Source organism: Neovison vison, chromosome 7, assembly GCF_020171115.1.
Source record: "Neovison vison isolate M4711 chromosome 7, ASM_NN_V1, whole genome shotgun sequence".
Lineage (NCBI taxonomy): Eukaryota > Metazoa > Chordata > Mammalia > Carnivora > Mustelidae > Neogale > Neogale vison.
Genome location: NC_058097.1, coordinates 110617044 through 110640000, shown reverse-complemented (window position 1 = coordinate 110640000; position 22957 = coordinate 110617044). Strand labels below are relative to the sequence as shown.

The 22957-nt window shown below is 48.9% G+C and overlaps 1 protein-coding gene across 2 annotated transcripts in view; it reads right to left on the bottom strand.

Moving 5' to 3' along the window:
• LOC122912377 (tubulin-specific chaperone cofactor E-like protein) overlaps positions 1-22957 on the bottom strand; it is a 156859-nt gene that overhangs the window by 40600 nt on the left and 93302 nt on the right. For both annotated transcript variants that reach the window (XM_044258063.1, XM_044258064.1), the window contains 7 exons: positions 20361-20648; positions 16459-16596; positions 15948-16113; positions 11899-12311; positions 5866-6436; positions 3060-3652; positions 947-1520 (listed from right to left, as the gene is read on the bottom strand). In XM_044258063.1, the coding sequence (XP_044113998.1) occupies positions 947-1520; positions 3060-3652; positions 5866-6436; positions 11899-12311; positions 15948-16113; positions 16459-16596; positions 20361-20648 (2743 nt within the window). The remainder of the gene's footprint in view (positions 1-946; positions 1521-3059; positions 3653-5865; positions 6437-11898; positions 12312-15947; positions 16114-16458; positions 16597-20360; positions 20649-22957) is intronic.

The following is a 22957-nucleotide window of genomic DNA, read 5'->3' as shown; positions in this document are numbered from 1 at the left end:
AGGAAATACACACTGAAATATTTAGGGGCAAAGAGATGTGACATATGTAACTAACTTTCCAACAGAGAGAGCTCAAGAGAAATGGTAAAGCAAATGGGACAAAATGCTAACTGTGGGTTAATCTGGGTAATGGGTATACAGATATATACAACATTTCTATAACTTTGCAATTATTTCAAAATAAAGAATTTTGAGAAATAAACAAACATAGAAGGAGATTATAGTAGAAGAGAGATGAACAGGTGTAGAGGATGGAATCCTAAAGGTGGCCTTGGTTTGGGTTTGGGGCTGTTGGTGGGAAAGGGATGGGTGCTGAAGCCCAGGTGGGGCGGCCCTTGCTCCAGGCATGGGTTCTGTCCTCTCTGCCACTCTTCCTGCCCTTCTACCTCCCTCCTCCCCCTGTACTTCCCCATTGCCACGAGTGTTATATGTCAGGGCTTCTCAGCAATTATTCTAATTACTACTAGCATTGCCATGGCCTGCTGAGAGGGGTCAGATCCTCCAGGGACAAAATGAAAAAACAGCAACGTGGGACTCTCTTCATAGCCATTGTCAGGCTCGCCCTAGGGAGCGGCCTTAATCTCTGCTCTGTGAAAGGCACTCTGACTGATCACCTTCTGTTGAAAGAATGGAGCCGTTCTTTGCCAAGAAAGGAGGCACCGATGGAGCCATCACAAAGGCTTCTAGTCTCTAATATGACGTGTATCCCGGTTAGCTAAAACCCAGAGTCAATAGGATGGCTAATCCTTCCACAATGAAGAGACACCATGTAATCAGAAACAGAAATAAAGGTGAGAAACAGTCTGGTTTGGGGTGAGGAGCCTTCCAAAGGACACGCCAGATGAGGAAGGGACACCCAAGCCTCCGACTGTCCTTGAGCTCAACTCCCTCCCCTCCCAGGTGGCCTCCCGCACCACCACATCACGGAGCCCCGACTTAGACTTACGGCAGAAGTCATAGGTCCGCCAGGGGCCCACCTCCACATCGGCGTTCTTGCAAGCACTTGCGTACCGCGCCACGGAGTCGCAGAGTTCCGACTCGTTGCCCCCGCTCTGGCACAGGCGGAAGAGGCAGGTGCGGTAGTAGGCGGTGACATTGACCACCCCGTGGCACTCGAGGAAGGAGCTGTTGGAGGGGTCATTGATGATGCCACACCTGGAGCGGCTCCGATAAAATTTGAGCAGCTCTGAGTCGTTGTTGCAAGCCTTCAGCAGGTCCCCACACTCCCCGTTGCAGATCTCCTCAAAGGTTGTCCAGCTTTCCAGGAACACCGCCAGGTTGTCTGTGCACTTGCCATTGGGGAGACAGAACTCATCGCTGGCATTTGCGTTAAAGAAGCCACACAGCCCGCCGGTGCAATTGAAGTAGATGGTGGAGAGCCGGATGTACAGCAGACCGACGTCCGAGTACTGGACGGTCACAATACCCTTGGACTCTACTGTCGTGCTGTTTTTGTTTCGAGAGATTTCCAGCTTCCCCGAAGGATGGAAAAAGGGTAATTCTACCTCCTGACCATTCAGCTGAAAAACCAAATCACTATCATCAATTCTGGATGCACACAGAGTACCCACAATTTCCTAGGCTATGAAATCAAGACATGGTTCTGCCCTGGGAGTCGCCCTTTGAGAAATGTCAAGAAGCTGGCAGGCTATGGAAACCAGGCAGACATACATTAACTGTTTCTTCATGGGCAATTCTGTTTCTTTCTTTTTTGACACCTCTGATTCAACACACTTGCTGTTTATTTGCATGTACAGAAGACCATACGGTAGCCCAAAACAAAAGTGAGATGTGAGCAAAAGTCGTCTTGTCATATAAGCGGCTTCTTCCTTCTGCCTAACAGCTCCTTTTCACTGAGGGCACCCTTCCTTCCCCAGCTTTCGGGCTCCTTCCTTCTCTTCCAATTTGACTGTCCCTGTGTCCCAGCCCCTTGGGGGCATGTGGTTTCTTTCTTTTTTTTTTTTTTTTTTAAGATTTTTATTTATTTATTGGACAGAGAGAGATCACAAGTAGGCAGAGAGGCAGGCAGAGAGAGAGGAGGAAGCAGGCTCCCCAGTGAGCAGAGAGCCTGACGTGGGGCTCGATCCCAGCATCCTGGGATCATGACCTAAGCCGAAGGCAGAGGCTTAACCCACTGAGCCACCCAGGCGCCCCAGGGGTCAGGTGGTTTCTATCTAATCGTCTAGTTGTCCATCCTATCTACCGTTTACTGTTCTTTTAATAAATTAATCTGTGTGTGTCGATGGGAATGAAAACAGCCTCTTCATTCTGTGGATGTGTGCTTTCTGATCTCCTGGCACAGGACTGCGTTGACTTCTATTTTCTAAATTAGACTTCCTATGGTAGTATGAAGTACATGGAGGACTGGGGTGGAGAGACCCACCCTCCCATCGTGCTGGCTCTGCCACCACTTAGCTGTGAGGTTCCCATCCCCCACTGAGCCCTTTGGAGCTTCATGCGTAAACAAATACTGGCACGAGATGATTCCTAATGATCTGGATGCCTAATGGTGAATATTTTAGACCAGATCAGAGGGGCAGGAGGCGTCTCTGTGCGTACCATCTGCATTACCCCACAGGGGTTCCCATCTACATGTAGACGAGTGAGTATAGGACAGGATAAAGAGCACAGACTATGAAGCCAGCCTGCCTGGGCTCAACTGTCGCTTTATGGCTGTGTGTCTCTGAGGAAGTTACTTAGCCTCTCTGTGCCTCAGTTGTCTTATAGGTAAAATGTAAATGAGGATGAAAACATATCCCTCATGGGACTAGGTGTGATACTACTTAGAATAGTGCTTGGCACATAGTAAGCGTCAGGCCAGCATTGGCTTTTACAGAGAAAGCGAGTCCTGCTACAACTATCCCTAATCTGCCAGATTCCAGCCTCACTCAGTTCCACCCTCTGAGACACAGATTTGGTGCTGAACATTAGGAAATAGCCCCTTCATTGCCTTCCCGGAATCCACTCGTGGTCAGAGGCAGAAAGGCACACCAGAAGACTGTGGTTCCTTCACTTGGCGAGACTCAGCACAAAAGCCACTAGGGCACTGGGAGTCTTACCTTGACTTCCGAAGCCCCGACTCCTCCTATCTTGACCTCCTGGTCGGCCACCAGGATACGAAGTCCTCGCAGCCAAGCAGGCCCCGCATCGGGCTTCTTCTTGTTGATGTCTATTTCTAGATACTCTGGCCTCTCGGGACAGGTCTTGAGGAGGGTGTAGGAGAACTCGGCGGGGAAGGCATAGGCGGCGCCATCGAAGGTGTGCAGCACCTGGTTCTGGCTGAGTAGGCACACGGTCTCGCGCTTGGGGAAGCAGCCCTGGTAGCCGTCCTCCACAGCGCACACCTCCCCACCCCGGCAGGTCTTGTTGAAGCAGTAGATGTCCCCGCCCTCCTCGCACAGGCACTGCACTGTGCAGTTGGCCGTGGCCCAGAAGAACTCCCCCATGGTGTAGTAGTGGCCATCAAAGTCACAGCCGCACTTGTGCAGTGGGACGCACTGGCTGGTGCTGAGTACGAAGCCCTCGTTGCACTCGCAGCCCTCTGTGCATGGCGCGGCGCAGTTCTGAGAGGCCGTCAGGTCCGCGCAGGTGTCTGGGCAGCTGCTGGTGCACACGGAGTAGTGGCTGAAGCTTGGGCACTGCACCGTGGACACTGACGTGGGGGAGAGGAGAGAGCGCGACAACAGGTGAGTGCCCTGGGGGCTGACCACAGGGCACCAGCACCCACAGGGGCCTGCAGGAAGGGCGCTCCTTCCGGACCATTTAGCTCCTAGGATGAGGGCCCAGCGGCCACTCGTCAGGGAAGAGACTTGAGGTGATATCTGTAGAAACACACTCCACGCTTTGTGATAGCCCCTGGGAAACGTAATTGAACTGTGAACTTGACTCTTATTTGATCATCTTGGCTGAAGTAAACTTCAAGTGGCTATCCGAACTAGACTAGATGCATTGTTCAACACTGATTTACTATTAGATGATCTACAACCATCGAGATGTTTTAAGATCTTCAACGGATGGGCATGTAAGTTGATCTGATCTTATACAGCACGGCGCGTTCTTGGGAGGAAATAAATCTAACTTGAAGGACAAATAAAGCATGTAACCATGGAAGGAGGCACTAGAAAAACGTGAAATTTCTCACAGGGAGCCGCTCGAAATACCTAAGTGACCAGAGAATACTGTGGGACCTTCAAAATAAGACAGAACCTTGGTTATCTGGAAAGAATGTGTGTGCCTATGCCTCCAGGAGACTGGGTTGGAACTACGTGCCTCCTCAAGGCCCTTCTTGCCTCAGAAGCCTCTGGTTCTTATTTTAAGAACATGTGAGTCTACACAAAATGTTTGAGTCTGGTTGAATCCAAGAGTCAGGGGCTCAGGGGACTGGAACACTAGTCATCTGAATCAACTAGCGTTCATCCCACTAATGTGGGGGAGGGATGGGGAATGTAGAAGATAGGAAAATAGTACCACCAGGTGAAAAAAATAGCTATTACAGGTGATTTAGTTAGGCAATGCGGATGCCCATAGATTATACAAGGGTCTTATATTATATCAAAAAAGCCTTCTTTAATCTCAATTCAAGTCAGGATTTGGGTGTTCCAGGCATCACACAACCGAGCAACAAGAAAACAGTCTCATCCTGGTTTGATCAGTTTTCTAAGGACTGAATCTGATACATGACGATTTTGTGAATCCAATGGACACTGATAGGAAAAAAATTTTCCTTTAGCCTTGAAACTGAAAGAAACTTTGAAACCTTCTCATCTGCATGGGAATCTAAAATGCATGGATATAATGTTCTGGGTAATCCTATGGAGAAAACCAAGGGCCAGGAAAACAAAACAAAACAAAACAAACCCCCAAAAATACAAAAACAGAATTCCAAGAAAGTGTTACTTTGTTTAGTTTAAAAATTTATAAGACCGGGCGCCTGGGTGGCTCAGTGGGTTAAGCCGCTGCCTTTGGCTCAGGTCATGATCTCAGGGTCCTGGGATCGAGCCCCGCATCAGGCTCTCTGCTCAGCGGGGAGCCTGCTTCCCTCTCTCTCTCTGCCTGCCTCTCTGCCTACTTGTGATCTCTCTCTGTCAAATAAATAAATAAAATCCTTAAAAAAAATTAAAAAAATAAAAATTTATACGACCAGGACAAGAGAGTTTAAGGGGATAGAAGGAGAAAACAAGACAACTAAATGGTACAAAATGCTTAATGTGAAAGGGAATTCAAAAGAAACTGAATGTCCCCCATACTGTTGGGGCTTTTCCTAGCCACTTAGCATTTCAGATAAAGGGCTTTCTTTCCTGACGGTCTAGGCTCCCGGGCCACAGCGCTTTCCCCACCAGCACCAGGGGGTTGGAGGAAAGCTACAGAGCCAGAGACACAGAACCTAGAGGGATGGACAGTAGAGAAGAAAGAGCCACAGGACAAGGGCTGTTGGTTCCATTCGGGAGGTGAGTTGTTTCCCCCAAGGCTGGTTTGGATTACTCAGAGCAGGATCTGTGTTTCCTCAATGGCCACAAAGGTCGTGGCCTCCACCTCGGAAAACCCTACCATCTTGCCTAACTCTGGGATAGCCATCCCCGGGACAGGGCCTTCCTGTGCCCACGCATTTCCTGCCACGTGATCCGTGTTCCCGGACCATGAGGCTCATCCTTGTCTTCTCGTTGCCTGGCTATGGTATCGGGTGGGTGCGTGGGAGGGGAAAGTAAAGACCCTTCGACTGTTCATTCTTCCTAATGTCTGGTTATTTTCACCTCCCCCTCACTCCTGGGCTGTTGGTCTTAACGAGATTTTTGATGGAGCCCAGAAACCCTCTCCCTGGCCCCCTACACCAGCACGGCCTTCCTTTTGGACAGGACACCAGCTTACCACACCCCGTCTGGACTCGCCAGTCTCCGATCGGAATGCCCAGGGCTTGGCACACGAGCGCATAGGCTTGGATGGCCTGACAGAGCAGTGTCCCGTTGTCCCTCACGCTGCACAGGTCATACACGCAGCTGTGCACAAAGGCCGTGGGGTCCACGACGGTGCCACACTCCCACAGGGGGCCGTCCGTCTTGTTGAGGAAGCCACAGTAGTCGGGGCCAAAGAAGAGTGCTTCGGTGACAGCATCACACACGGTGCAGTTGTCCACACAGCCCGAGTCACACTTCCAGTCGGCGTGGTAGACCCGCCAGCTCTCTCCGAGATCCAGGACGGACATGGCCGGCCTGCCATCGGGGCGGAGGAAGTCGTCTAGCGGGTTTTTATTGTAGTTCCCGCAGAGCCCGCAGGTGGAGTTTATATAGGAGCCTGGGATGGAAATGGAGGCGTAGTGCTGGCCGTCAAAGGTCACTAAGAGCCCAAAATCCGTTTCCACGGCAGTAGACATGCCGCTCTGGTAGACTTTCACTGCCCCCAAGTCTAAGGTGACCGGCAAGGAAGTCACTAGGTCATTAACCTGCCAACAACAGTAATAGTAAAAGGCAGGTGAGCAGGTGCCAGGGCAAGGGGTCCAGCTGATGTTGGGAAAGGGAGGCAAAGCAACTCTGTGCTCCAGAGACAGCGCCCCCCGCCCCGGCCAGACTGCCTGGGGTTCCCGTAAGCTTGCCTTCCATGAAGGCTGAGGCCTGGGGGAGCCCTCAAAGGCCGGGGGGCATGGGCCACGGAGCACAGTCCCCTGGAGCCGTGATAGACATGCGTGGCCATCACCACTCGAGACTCCTCTGGGGACCAGGTGGCTGTGGACCCTTCCTGGCTGGCTCTAGGGCTAGCTTCCAAACTTTCCATGAAAGACTACTCAGCTTGTCTTTCCTGTCCTCTAAATTCATTCCTTGAAGTCTCAGCTGAAGTCCCATATTTCCCATGACCGTGTCATTGCCCACAGCACTGCCTGACCCCTCCTCCGTGCTGAAGTGTGGACCATAAACCAGTCCCCACACTTTAGCTTGGAAGCTGCCCTAGTGTTATTCTCTGAATGTTTCACTCTGTTACCTCCTGATGCCAGCGCTATGTCATGTAATCGTTCAGCAACAACCAACAAATTTAAAGGCCTGCTGGGTACCAAGCACTATGTGGGGCACTGGGAAATAAAGAACAAAGAAAATAATTGTCCCTGCCCCTCACGGAGGTCTCAGTCTACTGAGGAAGAGAGATACAAATGGATATTTATAATATCCTATTTTAAATATGCATTCAGGGATCATGCAAAGGGAGAACAGTAAATGAGTCCTATTTTCAGCCTCCGGGGATCACACGAGACTTTCTGAAGGCAGTTCAGCCTGCCCTGGGTCTTTAAAGATGAGCAGAAGTAGCTGAAGGCAGGGGGGAGGCAGGGAATTCCAGGACAAGAGCATAAAGGCAGAGGTTTAGAAACAGCTGTGTGAATGAGGGGGCATTCATGAGGGTGTTACTGGATTGCAGGGTGAAGGGGTGGCCAGGGATGAGCCTGGACACACGGGCAAGGTCCCTGGTCCCTTCATTCCACAGATGGCCATTCAGGCCTTTCTGCCTGTTGAGCTCCGTTCTAAGAGTAGGGGATTAGCAAGGAGTGAAATGGACACAAATCTCTGCCCCACGGAAATTCTATTTTAGTTGAGGGGCCCAATAACAAACAAAGTAAATAAATAAAACGAACGCTAGGGAAGTGCTAGGAAAGAGGTTTTCGACTTGAAATAGGACGGCCAGAGGATGAGGATGAGGAAGCAAGCCACACTGTTTTCTGGCGTGAGGGTGGATCCCACAGAGGTGACAGCCAAGCCCTAAGGTGGCGTGTGCCTGGGTGCTCCCGGGACCTCAAGGGGCTGGCATGGCTGGGGCAGGGACAGCAAGGAGAGGGCGGTGGTGGATGATACCAGAGAGATAAGAGCAGCCAGAACAGGGAGACCTTTGTCGGCCATTGTAGAGACTTTGGCCTTGACGCTGGGCAAGATGGGGAGCCAAGAGGCTGTCCAGAGCAAAAGAATGACATGATCTGACTTCCGTTTTAGAAGAATTCCTCTGGCCTCCGCACTGGGAATAGGCCCTTCAAGCCATGCTTTAAAACAAAACAAACTCCACAAAATAAAAAATAAATAAATAAAACAACTTGGATTTCTATTCTGCAGAGAAGGCCCCAAAATGTTTTAAGTAAGGGAATGGCACAGTCAGATTTGCATGTCAGAAAGCCTGAGGGCCTGAACTCTGTGCAGACATGCGAGGGTGGGACGAGCTCATGGACAGTCCACTCTGCAGGACCTGGTAGTTTTTGCAGCAGGGAGCTAGAAGTGGGGGAAGAGTGGAGAGTGTGTCCCACATGTGTGGCTCACATGGGTTGGTGGCTTGAGAAGCCTCCGACAGAGAGAGCTCACTTTCTGCTTTTTTTACACATACCAGGCCTAGCACTGGTAGACATCACATCTGTGTCCGGGATGGAGCGGTTAGCCTAGCCCAGTCCTTGGTGGGACAGCCTATAAGTACATAGTCAATGCACTGGACCCATACTGATTTCAGGCACCCAGGAAGGACAAGGGTCTTCACAGCCACCATTGTGCTACTTCCTGAGTTTTCTAGGAAGTGAAGCAGTAGCCTATTCAAGCATCACTCCTAAATTTACCATGGTGTTTGCTGTGTGCAATTGCCTGTCTCTAGAGATGAGTAGGACTAAATGGGGGAGGGGACAAAAAAGCAGGCTTGAGAAATAAGCCACCCTACAGAGAGCAGCAAGTGGAAATAAAGACCTAGAAATTGACTGATCCATCTTTATCTCCCAGGCAGCAGGTCAGCCAACATGCGCGATTAAAGCCAAACTATAAGGAAGGTCCACTTGCAAGAGCACTGGGTGACTTTTATGTACTGTCCATGCTGAGATGGAAATGAAATCTTCCCTAAGGCCAATATAATTGTAAATCCCAAATGTGCCCATTGCCGAGTGCCCTCCTCCCTCTCACTCAAGCTCCTGCTCACCAAAGCAGTCTTCTCTATCTTGAAGCAGGAGCCATGGGGTGGGCCATCTCTGGATATTGCAATAGTCCCCTCTCCCCCTGGTTTCTCTGTGTCAGACCTTGTCCCTCCTAGACTGGCTTAAGCCCTAGGCTGACCACAGTTCATACCTTCCTTCCCGGCATAAGTGTTCAGTGCGCTCCCGTTCACTCGTACGTGAAACACAGATAGAGAGTCACTGTTTGTCCCCCGCAGTGCTCAGAGGAGCAGCTTCTGGGTGATCTCCTCCTTCACTCCTCCATTCCCAGCTCTCAACTCTCGACTAGCCCGCAGGAGATGAACCTCACCTCTCAGCCTCCCTTCTTCTCCCAGTATTCAGGTCATTTCCTCTTTGACAGGATGTTGGTGGGGAAAGAGAAGTAGAGTTGTAGAAGCGTATGGTCTGAGAACTAAAAGGGGATTTTGGTGGCAATGGTAGTGTGGGAACCTCCATGCATAATGTGCCGACTGCTTGCGGGCTTTGTACTAACTAGATCTCCCACATGTAGCTGTTCCTTTGCATCCTCACGACAAACTTAGAAGGATTTTAGCTTCTTCCCCTTTTGCAGATGTGGAAATTGAGGTTCAGGGCTTAAAGACTGGTATGTGACAGGGCCAGACTCTTACCAGCTGGGCTCTAAAGTGACTGCTCTCTGCTGGCTCAGTCCCAGGGCTGGGTAGAGGTAGCTAAGTCCAAAGACAGCTCTTGATCCGGCCTCCTAGACACTATCACCCCCGTTGTACAGATGGAGAAAGTGACACTCAAAGCACACTCAGCTGGCAGTATTGGCACAGGGACTGAGCAGATCTGACTCCAGGGTCTGCCTGCTATCTAGCCTTGATGGTCTTTTCATTACAGCATCCTAAACTACTTGGCTTTTTGAGGGGGAGAAATAGGAAAACTGAGAAACGTTAGCTAGAAGGAGACATTTATTATATATGGATTTTAGCTGGCTGTCTTTAGTCCCCACTAGCATATAGAATCCTAAATTGCCTGTTTTGTTATTTGAGACCAATCCAAAGAGGGAAAATTCATATACAGAAACCAGGCCCAAGAATAAGGAGAAAGGTGCTCTGTACTTCGAAAGAATGGATCTTGCTGGCCATTCCCAGCCTGGTGTGTCTGGGGAAGTGTGTCTGGGGACGTCAGCTGCCTCACAGATGTTTCCTTCTTGCTTCCCATCCTTCTCCATGCCTGCCCCTACTTCACCCGGGGTGGGGGCTCCGCCGGCCACGGAGCTGCCCTCCCAGCAGAGCAAGTGCGTCCAGAGAAACTTGAAAGCCATTCGGCAAAAGGAAAAGGAAGACATTGTTAGCTCGCAGTTGGAGTCGCATAACCTTTTCTTTCTAAAACATTTACATTCATATCCTCATCTCCCTGTCGCTACAGAAAATTGAGGAATCCATGCCCTACGCTTGGACAATGGAAAAGAGCCCCACAAAATTAGCAGAGCTGCTGAGCCTAAAAGAGATGGCAGTGCCCCTTTCCTTCTGAAAAAGAGTCTGACTGTGAGTGAAAAAGAATTTTAATCAAAATGGAAAATAGAAATAAAGCATAAAGCTTTCTTCCTCACCTACAGATACTGTGCACATCATCCCCAGAATTCAGGCAAGCAGGGGAATGCTGGAGAACGTTTTTCTAGCTTGAAATAGTAGCATCTGCCTACAAGGATAAGTATCGAGCTCAACAGCATGATAGAAATTTAAAAGGGAGAAACTCCAAACTTCTGTACCCAAACTCGTACCTTGATTTGATACGCAGAGCTGCCCCTAGAGCAACTAACCAAAGAACAAGCAAATTGGCATTGCAGCCACAGTAAAAGCTCCCTTTTCTAATTATGCCCATGATAAGCGGTGCAGATCTACAACGGGCAGAGCCGGGAAAAGTGAAATTAGTTCCTTGGTCCTGCCTTTTGTTGGGCATGCTGTGTCAATTAAAACTGTAACACAGATTTTAAAAAAGAAACAAATCCCTGCATTGGCTCCAGTTCCGGTTTGTAATCTCTGTAATGACCTCCATGTCTGGGGATTAAGCACTGCACGGGGGTGAAGCCATCAACCCCTTGTGGTCCTGGCTATTATTGCTGGAATAAATAACACGGTTGCAACAAGGTTGGCACGAACATTATGAAAATTGGGGCCTCCACAAAGTGAGTAATTGCTAGTGGCTTTTTGCTTTCCCTCCTTTATGGATGCCCCTGCTTGAAATCCAGGTGGACAGGGACAGGAATCATTTGCATCTGCTAAACAGACCAGCAGAGACCCACTTTCTTCGCGCTTATTCCAGGCAGGAGTGGGGATCCTGCGAGGGGGTGTTTGGACAAAGCTTTCCCTGGTCCCCTGCCTCCGCCGCACTCAAGAGCTCTCCAAGTCCACTCCTGGTGCCTGCACATGCCTCTAGAAACACCAATCGATTTGGAGATTTCTCTAACAAGGAAGCAGCAGCTCTTAGGCAAACAGGATGGGGGATGGGTGAGGATTGTTAATGACAGATGTACTGAGTTATGAGGGTGTACTCCGTTTTTGTACCATCTCCTAGGCATGACCCTCTGGCCACCACTATTGCAAGTCAGGTCCACGGGAAATGAGCTTACCTCTCTTCCCTGTTACTTCTGAGCTCGGACATATGTGCATTTGTGTGTGTGTGTGTGAGAGAGAGAGAGAGACAAAGAAAGTGTGTGTGAGCGTGTGTGTCTGTGTAACCTATGTTTACCAGGTAACTAGGAATACGAATGTACTTTAAGTTATAGAGCAGACAGGCATTATCAAGGAGACAGCTTGTGTTGGCTCTTGTACGAGTAAAATTTAGCCTCGTAAAAAAGTTTTACAAGATATTTTCAAGGAAAGAAGAGCCATGCATCTCTTTGGAACAAACAGCAGAACCAGCAGATCTGAGAAAGTCTTCCCCAGGCTGAAGAATCTCCAGCTTCTTCAACTTCCCAGGAAGGAGGGAGAGGGTCTCACCTTGACTTTTCCATAGCTTCCTTTGGGGATGAGAATCTTGTAGCCGTTGACCTCCACAGAGAGCTCCTTCACCCAGGAGACAGCAGAGCCCCCGCGGTGTTCGTTCTTGGCCTCCACGCTGAAGAAGGGGAGGCTGGAAGTCTGCAAACACTGTCGGGCCAACAGGTAGGCACAGGAGCCTTGGAAGTGGAAGAGGAAGCCATCGAAAGTGTGGTAGTGTGGCTCGCCGAACACCACACACGTGCTAGTCTCCACAGGGCTGCAATAGAAGAATTTGCCTTTGGGCTCACACACTTCGTAGGGGCTGCAGGAAGCCTCCTGGCAGTAGATCTCGTTGTTGAAATCCAGGCAGCGGCACTTGGTGGTACAGTTCAGGTCATCCCAAAACACCTCCCCTCGCCGAAGGAACTGTCCTGGGGAAGAATGACATTAGAGCCAACATTTATGGAACACTTACCCTCCGCGCCAGGCATGGGGCAGATGCCTTCCCTGCACTCTACCACATAACCCACACGAGAACCCTCTTTGGCAGGTGTTATCCACCATGCTTGACTGAGGTTCAGGGCACTCAGGCGCTCAGGGGAGAAGCCACGTTCCAGGCCAAGGCTGTGGGCGTCCGGCCTACCTTGTGGCACCATCGTCTCCATGGTTGGTAAGCATACGCTCATTCAAGGAAAGATACGTTGCCTTAATCCATGGCAAAGGCTGTGACCCACAGAGGTCATATCCTTCCCTCCAGGAATGCGAGGAAGCCTATCCCAGAAACAGACCCAGCGTACCCTGGTAACTTAGCAACACCGTTGCTTCATGTGCTAATTTGTTGACTTGTTCACTCACCCATTCGCTCAGCAAACATTTGTTGGGGGCCCTGTGTGTACCAGAAGAGATCAATAAGCATGAATCAGGAGTCAGACACACAAGTTTAAATCCCAGGCTCCTTGGGAGGGTTCTGGAAAGGGCTGCACTCTGACTTCAAGGGCTCGTAAATCCTTCAGACGCTGCTTATACAGCTGTACAGTTGTCTTCTCTCTCCCCCCAGGCCCTGTCCAAATCTAGTGCTTCTCTGTCTTTATCCACGGGGTAGAACTTCTGGACAGAATCTAGGTCAGAAGGAGAATGGAGTCGGGGCCGAGGGGTGTGCAGATTTAAAATAATTTACTACTATTTATTTGATAGACAATCCGTCTTTAAGACCTTTTCTCTAAATAAATGATCTTCCCCCACCGAAAACGTCAAACTTCGCCTGTTGTTAGTATCAATCCTCAATGGAAATAGAAGTGTCTCTGGGCCGGGGCCTGTGATCTTGTCCTTGGTTTGATGTCAGAGCCAAGAGACCTGGAAAGTGGTCATAACTCTGCCATCAGCTTCCAAGACTCCTGGCTTGCTTCCATCTGCCTCAGGTTTCTAACCTGTAGAACATGGGCAGTGCTACTTCCTCATCCCTGTCCCACAGGGAGCAGCGAGGCTCTCCTAAGTCAGCACATGTTGAGAGAGGGAGAAGCATTGGTAAATTGAGGATGCCGGGAAAGGGATGTATCGAAGGCACGGCATTGAGAAACGTAAATAATATTATATGTCAGGAGTTCACCATAGCTCAAAACTGCGGCTTGGGAAGACGTCTCACATTCTTTTATAAAACTGAAAATGTAGTGAAAAGCACGGCCTGCAAGATTAAGCCAAGCAGAAGGCATTGGCCGCCTCGAAACAGGCTGTTCTGGGTCTGTGCAGCAGCAACAGTGATGTCTCCACAGGCAATTATGTTTCATACCTGTTGAGAATAGAGCCCAAATATGGGATAATAGATCATTCCACATTCCCAGGAGGCCATATGCATCAGCCCTGAAGACAGGCCCCGAACCTCAGTGCTCTTTGGCACGGGTCCAGGCTGCAGACATTTGAACAACCTCCACTAAGTATGATTTCCAGTCTCTGCTTTTGCAGGCTTCCAATAAATGAGAGGAAAATGCCTTTGAATAGAGGAGCTTCAGACCAAAAGGTAGACGCTCTGAGATAATTTTGTTTGCAAAATGATGATACAATAAAGCAGCTCGATGCAAATTTTCCCCGGCTATCGCCCAGGCCAAACCCAACCCTCATCAGATTGATATATGTCTGGTGGTGCATGAGAACGCATGGCAGTCTGCAGAAGGATATTGAATTTGTCCTGTATGTGAAACCCAAACCCATAACCCAGTGGGGGAAAGAATGAAGTCAAAATGGATACTCTGTACACTGCTGGAGTCTGGCCAGCTCTCCTAGCGCTCCAGGTCCACAAGCCGATGTTTTCCATGATCCCAGCATTTCGTTCCCAGGACTCAGGCAAGAGGCCGTCACTGGGTGCTTAGGCTGCATGGCCATGGTCTGTCAGCTCTGTGATGCTTGGACCCAGGGGCCGAAGCACTGGGTAGGTCCCTAGTCCAGGCCATAAAGGGGAGAGAGATAATGTGGTCATTGGTTTGGTATCTCTTGAAGACCTTAAGGGAAGCTGTCTTTACCTTTTGTAAGGGAGGAGGGCACCATCTCTGAAAGACAGGTGAGTTTTAGAGCTAAGATCTTTCCCATCCAGCTTCATAATGGCTTGGGTTCAAAACATTTATTTATTCTTCAGAACTTGGAGGACTTGGACAGAGTCCACAGAGACAAGGATGCCCAGGCAGGGCCATCTGTACAGATGACCTTTCATTAGAGCAGAAATCCAGAGGTTTGATATGTCTGACTGCAATGCAGGGAATGTGGCCGAGGGTGTGGGCATTTCAGGCCCGGGGAACGTGGTTTCCTGTGTATTATACTGACTGAAGCTGAGTCAAAAGAGAAAACCGAGGCTTCCCAGAGCTGCTGAGACATGCGGGTCCCCAGACCATGCTTCCTATTGGATGGGACAGGAGATCTGCTAAGATCTGCATCTCCCAACCCACAACTTTCTTAAACATCTACAGACATGGTCTCCAGGGTCTTCCTCCGTGCTTCCGCAGCCCTTCCCCTCGCACCCACCCCAATATGCCCTATATTGTGTCACCGTTGTTCCCGTGGCTGTCTTGTCCACCACAGCCGTGCCGTGGGAGCCAGAGCTCCTTCATCTCCAGCACCTAGCGGAGTGGCCAGCGCCTTGCTGGGGCTTTCAAATGTCCTTTGGGAAGAAGCAGTGGCTGGCTGGCTCAAGGGACAGAGGAGTAGACAGTGAGGTGGATGGATGGACAGCTAGATGGAGGATGTCCTAGTTCTAGGTGCCATAACCTCCACTCCGGGAGCAGAAATACCAACAGAAACACGGTTTCCTAAACACTTTCTGATATGTAAGCAGCAGGAAACTATAAGCCAGAACGTTCTTGGGAGAGTCATGGGCTGTTTTGCACACGCAAAGAGGCTTTGTTAGTTCAGAGAAGGCCCCCAACTTTGGGTGTTAATGTAAAGAAAACTTGGGAAGGCTCTACTACTGCTTGATCACACAAACCCAACACCAGCTTTGATTGTCCCCAAATTCCTGCATGTTTTGCTGCTGCAGAGAGAGTTTAGGAGAAGTCGCCCTAGAGCGGATGGCACTCTCTCCCCTTGCTTTCTAATCATACTAGAAGTGCTGATTCGCTCTCGTGGAGCCTTGGCAGCATTCCGAGCTCGCCCACTCCCGCGGATCTACAAAGTGCAGATGGCAGAACAGGAGTAAAGAGGGGAAGAAAAATGGAAAGGGGCGGGGGGGAAATGGCAACAACAACAACAACAACAAAAATAATGTTAAACAGGAGGGCTCCCTTCTGTCCCTCTGGCTGAGCAATCACTCAAGAGCCATGTCCACGTTGGAGTTGTTTAGAAGAAGCGGCTCTGTTTGCACCCCAGGCAAGGACTGCAGAAAACGCCATGGAGCAAACGCCGGGTTTCAGCTCCTGGTGTGATGAATGTGCGTGCTAAAATTACCTTGATCTCCATTACCCAGCTGAGAGATGTCAAAAGAGGAAGGCATCGGCAATGAGCCCGCCCCCGTGGCTTAAAAGGCTGCCTGTCAATCTATACTAAGCAAACCCTACTCTTGCATGGAGAAGAGGAAAAGCCTTTACCTCTGGAGGTGCAGCCATTGGCTGGGTCAATTTCCTTCCCATCTACTTTAAATGCCCAGCGGCCTGGCACGTTGACGTTCGTGGTCTCTTGGATATTCACAATATCAGGAGTTCTTGACCCCGGGAGGCTGAAGAAATTGGTGAGGTTTCCACCATTAAATCCTGCCTAGAGCACAAAAGGAAGACGAGACTTGAACACAAACAGCACTCTTGTTGGTTAAGTGGCCTCAGCACTTGCAGCATCCGGCACCCTGAAATCAGGAGACCCCTTCTCCTGGAGTCCCCGGAGCCACCATTCCAGGTGAGAAAGGCTTGCCTTCATTCATGCCACATCCCTATGAAGATATCAAAGGTGGGCAAGATTAGCCTCGCCCTCCACCTGCAAAACCAGACACACTTCTCTAGCTAAAAGCGAGAGGAGCTTGGCCGGATGGCCTCGAGGAGGCTGAGCAGCATAAGCAGAGAGCAGAGCTTTGGAAACAAGATGGAGATGAAATGGAGAGCCACCAACCTGTGCCATCACACCCCCAAGGCCGGTCAGGGGGTCGCCGCCGCTCGCCGTCCCGGTGGTCCAGTTGATTTCATAGTAATTGAAGAGCGTGAATGTATAAGATCCATCAGACACTAGGACGGCCTGGAAGGTGTTCACCTACGGGATGGATGGGAATGGATGGTCTCATGACTTCCCTCCCCAGGAGCTCCTCTCCCCAGCCCCCTTTCCCCTGCACCCTCCCCACCCCCAAGCAGTTCCTTGCTGCTCCAATGTTAGTCCTCAGGCCCTGCCTCTCCTCTGAATTTGTTCTCACCCCCACTGGGGGAAGCAAGACGTGTGGGAGCAAGCACCTGAAAGAGAAATTGCCTGAGAAGAAACCAAAGGCTGACTCAGCGCCCCTCTTAACAGCTCTGATTCAAACCCTACAGCAAAGTCAGAGGCCCGCCTCAGCTTGTCATAATGCGTAAGCACCTATAGATGGCAGCATGAGAATAAACTATAGGAGGTGGTCCAGGCAGGGGAAGGGCTGAGCAGACACCTGTTCCTAGAGCAGGGGGCGTGGGGCGTGGGGCATGGGGAGACAGGGGAGGAGAGCCACCAAGTGCTCGGCCCCGTGACTAGGGCCAAGGTCTGCACTGTGTTCCCTCACTTACTAGAAGACACCACAAATCCTGGAGCGATGTCTCCCATTTTTAAAATGAAAGTTGGAAAATGATTTTTTAAAAAGCACTACCTGGCGGAGGAACCGTTCTTCTCATTGAGTACTTCTGCATCACTTTGTGTCTGAAAAATTCTCAGCACCCATCTGCACCTCAGCCCAAGGCTAAGGCAGGCAATTTTGTGGCTCCTTTCCATCTGAGAGCTTAGAAACAAAGGGCTAAGGGAAATGAATTGCTGGAAATTTCACAAGGACCTGGCAGCAGAAAATGTGATTCGAGCCGGAACCCCCAGTCTCTCCCTCCGTGCACTGTCATTACGCGCTGTCTTCATTTTAACCTTCTTAGGATAGAGACGTTATATGACTCCAAAAAACCTTTGCACATGGTGTTCAGAAACAAGCTGTAGCAAATTCTGTCCTTTACTATTTCCCTTTGTTAATCCGTACCCCCTTGACACTGGTTTTCAGGCAGTGTAAATAAAAGCAGAGTTAAAGGAGAGGCTGCTTTGACCTTTTCCATTGAAGCCTTGCACTTTTCCCAGCTGCCTGATGCCATCCTGGTTAATATCCCATCAGACACAGAGGGAGACCCAAATCCTTATCCTGTGTAATCAGACTGGGATAGAGGATCTTGGAAGCCCCAGATCTCCCATCCTAGACGGTCCTGGGGAGGGAGACGAGGATCAAGGAAAGAAAAGCCCTTTTTATAAATGAGAACTCTCTCCTCGGGCTCGGTGCTAGCCATGGCCGATGGTGTTTATGATAGAGCCCTGCAGGGAAAGGCCTCCATTCTTCGGCCCAGCTCAACAAAAGAGTTAAGTGGGGCGCAGAGAGGTGTGAGCAGTGAGTTCAAGATGGCTCCAAGATCCCCGCAGGGTCAGGTTCTGGAATCAGGCATCAAGTCAAGGTCATACAAGGTTAAAGGACAACCCTGCTGCAGACCAGGATTTTTCCCTCAGGAAGTAAATCCCTTCTCCTAAAATAAAGTTGGAAAGATCTCTGGCCCAAGTGGCTCTTGGGAACACCCCGGAAGTTACCTGAAAAACCAAACAACTAAACTAAGAATACTACAAGGGCTGGCTCACTGAATGCTCTCACACACCCTACACATACAAATCTCTTCAACCTTCACTCTAAGACCCCTCCGGATCCATTTTTGGACAGAAGGGAGAGGTTGGGGGTTGGGTGTTAAGGAGGGCGGGTGTGGTGATGAGCACTGGGTATTATGTGTGACTAGTGAATCATTGAACACTCCATCAGAAACTAGTGACGTACTATATGCTGGTTCACTGGACACAGCAAAAAATTAATTAATAAATTTTTAAAAAAGCAACTGCATTTTCAATTCTTGAAAAGCCCCTTTGTACTTTGAAGGACTTACATTGATGCCTGGAGGAGCCACATCAGGAACTGGGAGTTAGAGGACATTGGTTTGAACCTCGCTTGGCCTCCTGTGAAGTTCAAATCTCTTTGTTTGCCCCTTGGGCGAGTCACTTAACTTCTTGGGGCTATACCCTGACCTTGCAGGCAGAAAGAGTTCTATTTACTACACAACAACCTTGTGGGATGGTACACACAATGGCCTATCACCACAATGGGCTCCCAGTAAGCCCTCAATAAATACTGCTTTCCTTCCCTAAAGTAAACATGTCCCCATCCCTCTGCCTTGCTCTTGGGCTTCCATGACACCCTCCACCTCTAAGAGACTTATGCCAAGTGCTTAGTTGGCCCGATGATGTGTTCCTACAGAGGAGGGGAGTCCTGGGGTGACGGGAGTTGGGAGAGGAGATGGGGATGGATGGACACGTACTGTCTTTTCTCCAAGGAGCCCAAAGCACTTAGATGCTCCCTCATTCATCCTCATTGAAAGAGTTCTTACCTAGCCCAGAAACCTACTCCAAAGTACAAAGCAGAAGGTATCTAAATTATCTTGCCATTTTTATGGCCAATGGAAGTTTTTTTTTGAAAAAAATAGTGGTCAGCATTTGATGGGCATTTGTTCTCCTTTTTTCCCCCACTGACACTAAAATTTATCGATCGATGGCATCCTGCATTTTAACGCTGTAAGGTATGAGGTTTAAAGGACATAAAACATCACCCCAGGAGTCGTTAGCAATCCATAACATGACAGAGGGAAATGTATGCTTCTTGAGAGGTTATTTCTAACCAACGCATCCACTGGTTAAACGTGTGTCTTTCTGTTCTCCAGAACCATTTAGTGGTAAAGTGCACCTTCATGGTTGGGTCAGAAGTTGATAACGCACAACGTACTCACCAAGGGGCAGCCAGGGATGGCCAGCCCCACACTTGTCCCCCTCTGTCTCTAGCTTGGTAGTTTCTATTCCATCCCTAAACAACTGACTCTTTGCCAAAGAAATTGGAAAACAGATGGGATTGGAAATCATGCTAAGAAAGCAGAGGGCAGATTTTTTTAGTGCCTTTGCTTACTGGAAATTATACATTTGGAGATGCGTCTGCGACTTCAGAAGTCTCCTGTGCCAAAGTCACCCGAACGAGCCGCAAGCTTTTGTGAAAAACTGTGTTCTGTCCCTTTATGTAGAAAGTTGATTATCTCTGCGATAATGCCAGTGATAATCTTTCTTATTTGACTTTTATTTGACTGCTCATTTGGGATTTCAGAGCAGATGTTGAAACTTTATTCATGAAACGCTTTAACTGCCCACTTCAATTAGCATCAAATATGAATTATTCTAGACCTGGTCACAATTTTTTTAAAAAGGTCATAACGTAATAAAATGAGCCAGGTCATTTATATCCAAAGCCAGTCCCTTATTTTCCTTTTCCTACAAGGTTTTGTGAAAAAAGGCGGGGGGGAAGAGCAGGGGAGGGGAAAGGAAATCAGCTGATAGAGAGAAGCATTTGTGCCTCTGGCAAGAAAAAAGGATCTTTGGGTTCCTGATGGGTCCCTGATCATGTGGCCTGGCTGAGGTCACAGGGCCTCAATCAATTTTCTGCAAAATCGGAATACTACCTCCTGCAAGGAAATTATGGAGAGGCTCTTTGTAGACATTTCGTAATGATTAGTGATAGGGATGACATGTCGGAGATGTCACTGCTGACTGGCCTGGCTGGGTATGATGTCTCCCTCTGTTTCCTGGAAAGTGGGTGGCAAGACTCATTAGTTTAACTCAAGAAACTGACATTCCTCAACTCTAACAATTAGACTCCGTCACAGTGGTGAAGAGGGACAAGAATGAGATGTCAGGATATGAAGCGGAAAACAGAAAATGTGAATTATTACAGGTGTGGTGCTGCTCCCTCCATAAAATGTGACTTCCTCCCACGTCACGATGAAAACCCAAGTGGCAGAGAAGGTGGCCATGTCTTTGAAGTACTTCCTGATGTCCTTGGTGGCTCTTTTCAAGATGACAGGGTCCATGGTCTCTCTGTAATAGATCTCGCCTCGAATTCCATTGTGAACGTCGGCCCAAAAGGGAGCAATGAAGGCCCTCCCATCCGTCAAGGGGAAGGATTCTGGCGTGAACTGACTCACTAACACATTGAAGGAAACTACTCCGTTGTTATTCACCTGCGAAAATAAGACAGGGTCGGCACAGTGCCTCCGAAAGTGTGACAATTTCAGAGTCGCAGACCAAGACAGACATTCGCCTAATCACATGAATGAAAACAACTTTTAAAATTACTGAATCAGAACCCCCAAACACCAGCTTCTGCCACTCCACAAGGAGGTTCGTTTACTTCCAGACAAACTCATTGGTTTTCTTTCACTTTCAATTTGTGGTCAGGCTTCATCTCTTATTAATAATCAGGCTCATTTTCATGTTCTTTATGCTATCTCTATTTACACGTACCAAATGCATGTGTGTGTGTGTGCGTGTGCGTGTGCGTGCGCGCACATGTGTACGTGTGTGTTGGGCCAGGCAGGAGGTAATGTGGTCCATAAAAACGATCCAGCATCACAGATGCAAAATAGACAGAAAAACAGAAAAAAAAAAAACCTCATGGAAGCAAAAAGTTAAATTAAAAAATTGTTGAGCTGTATATTAGACCTTGACAAAAGCAGAGCACAACACTCTGTTCTCAAACACAGACCTCAGGACCAACCATATACCGCTCTGAGGGAGGCAGTTAAAAGATTTCTATTGATTTGATTGACTTCGCAACCACCCTCTACCCAGAACAAGGACAAGGTTACAACCTACAGATCCCCAGTTCCATGAAAATTCCTGCAGTGTGATGCCTTCTTCGTATAATCTCTCCATAAAAATGGAGACATGAAATCTTTACATTGTATGTATAAATGACTATCCTATGGTGACTTCTTCATGATTTGCAAAAGACTTAGTAGGCTTATTAAATGACTAAACCTACTGCAAATCACAGTCAATAAGTACACTCCACGGACGCAGGACCTGTACACAGTTCAGCCTCTACCTGTGTCTGCAGCCCCACGAGATTGATTTCACCTAGTGGTTTATATGGCTTCAACAGCAGAAATGTCTGGGATGGGGATTCTTGCAATTCCTGGATACAGAAAACCTAAAGATCACTTTCCTGTACATTTCAATTGCTTGGTATGTTCCTATTAATCAGTAATATAATGGACACTGACAGTGCTCCGGATCCCAGAGGGAAGTTATCAGCACCTGGGCCAAAGGTCCATCAGCCTGTTTTGGAAGCAAGTGTGTGGGGTTTGGAAAGGAAGCTGGAGACCCAGCTACAAGGACTTTAAGAATCTACTGTCTAGGGACGCCTGGGTGGCGCAGTTGGTTAAACGACTGCCTCCGGCTCAGGGCGTGATCCTGGAGTCCCGGGATCGAGTCCCACATCAGGCTCCCAGCTCCATGGGGAGTCTGCTTCTCCCTCTGACCTTCTCCTCGCTCATGCTCTCTCTCACTGTCTCTCTCTCTCAAATAAATAAAATAAAAATCTTAAAAAAAAAAAAAAAAAGAATCTACTGTCTACGAGAGATAGTGAACAACCCAGAGGCTTGAAAGAGATTGCACTACTCAAAGAACTGGAAACCCAGGGAACAACTTGCCCTTAAATAAGTCTGCTCCAAATTAAGGACCCTCCTTTTGCAAGGGCAAGAATTGTTCAGACTCCATGGTACAATAGAGGAGGAAGAGGAGCTCAAGGAACTGCAAATCTTTTTGGGGTCTGGGAGACTAAGGCTTCCAGAATGGAGGTCCTGTGCACCTCCCTCATCCCCAAAATCAGCTCAACCAATCAGCTGTTAGAGACTACAGAGGCTCTGCTGTAAGAGGAACCCAAAAGGCATTCCAGGATGCCAGAGCAATGTGTTTGCTAGGGAGTTAACAGCTGTCCCTAAAACACACAGACTAGCACAGTGAATTGGTATTGACTCCGATGTATTTTGATTATATTCTGTAGTTAAGACCAGGGGTTCTCAAACTTTCGTGTTCATCAGAGTCACCTGGAGGGCTCATGAAAACCCAGATGACCGGGCTCCCTTCCCAGTTTCTTTGATTCAGCTGGTTGTGGGCAGGCTCCAAGAAGCCACATTTCTAACAGGCGCCGAGGTGGTGTGGCTCAAGGACCACCAGTTGGGTCATGGATGAGGGAATGATTTACGGATGGGGATCCACCCCAAGTTCTACCTCCAAGACTGGGGACTATGGAGGTCCCAGATGGAGCAATGGCTGGAGACAGATGTGTGGGGGTTTCAACTCTTCCTTCGAGGCAAGACGCAGAATAAAACAGGATGTGATAGAACCGACATGGGCCTCACCCCAGGCTTTAAGGCCCAAGATAAAGACAGGTTCAGTCGCTCTGAACCTTCTCAGTGTGCAATAGTCTCAACAGCGACAAACTCAAAGAGCCAAAAAAAAAAAAAAAAAGAAAGAAAGAAAAAGC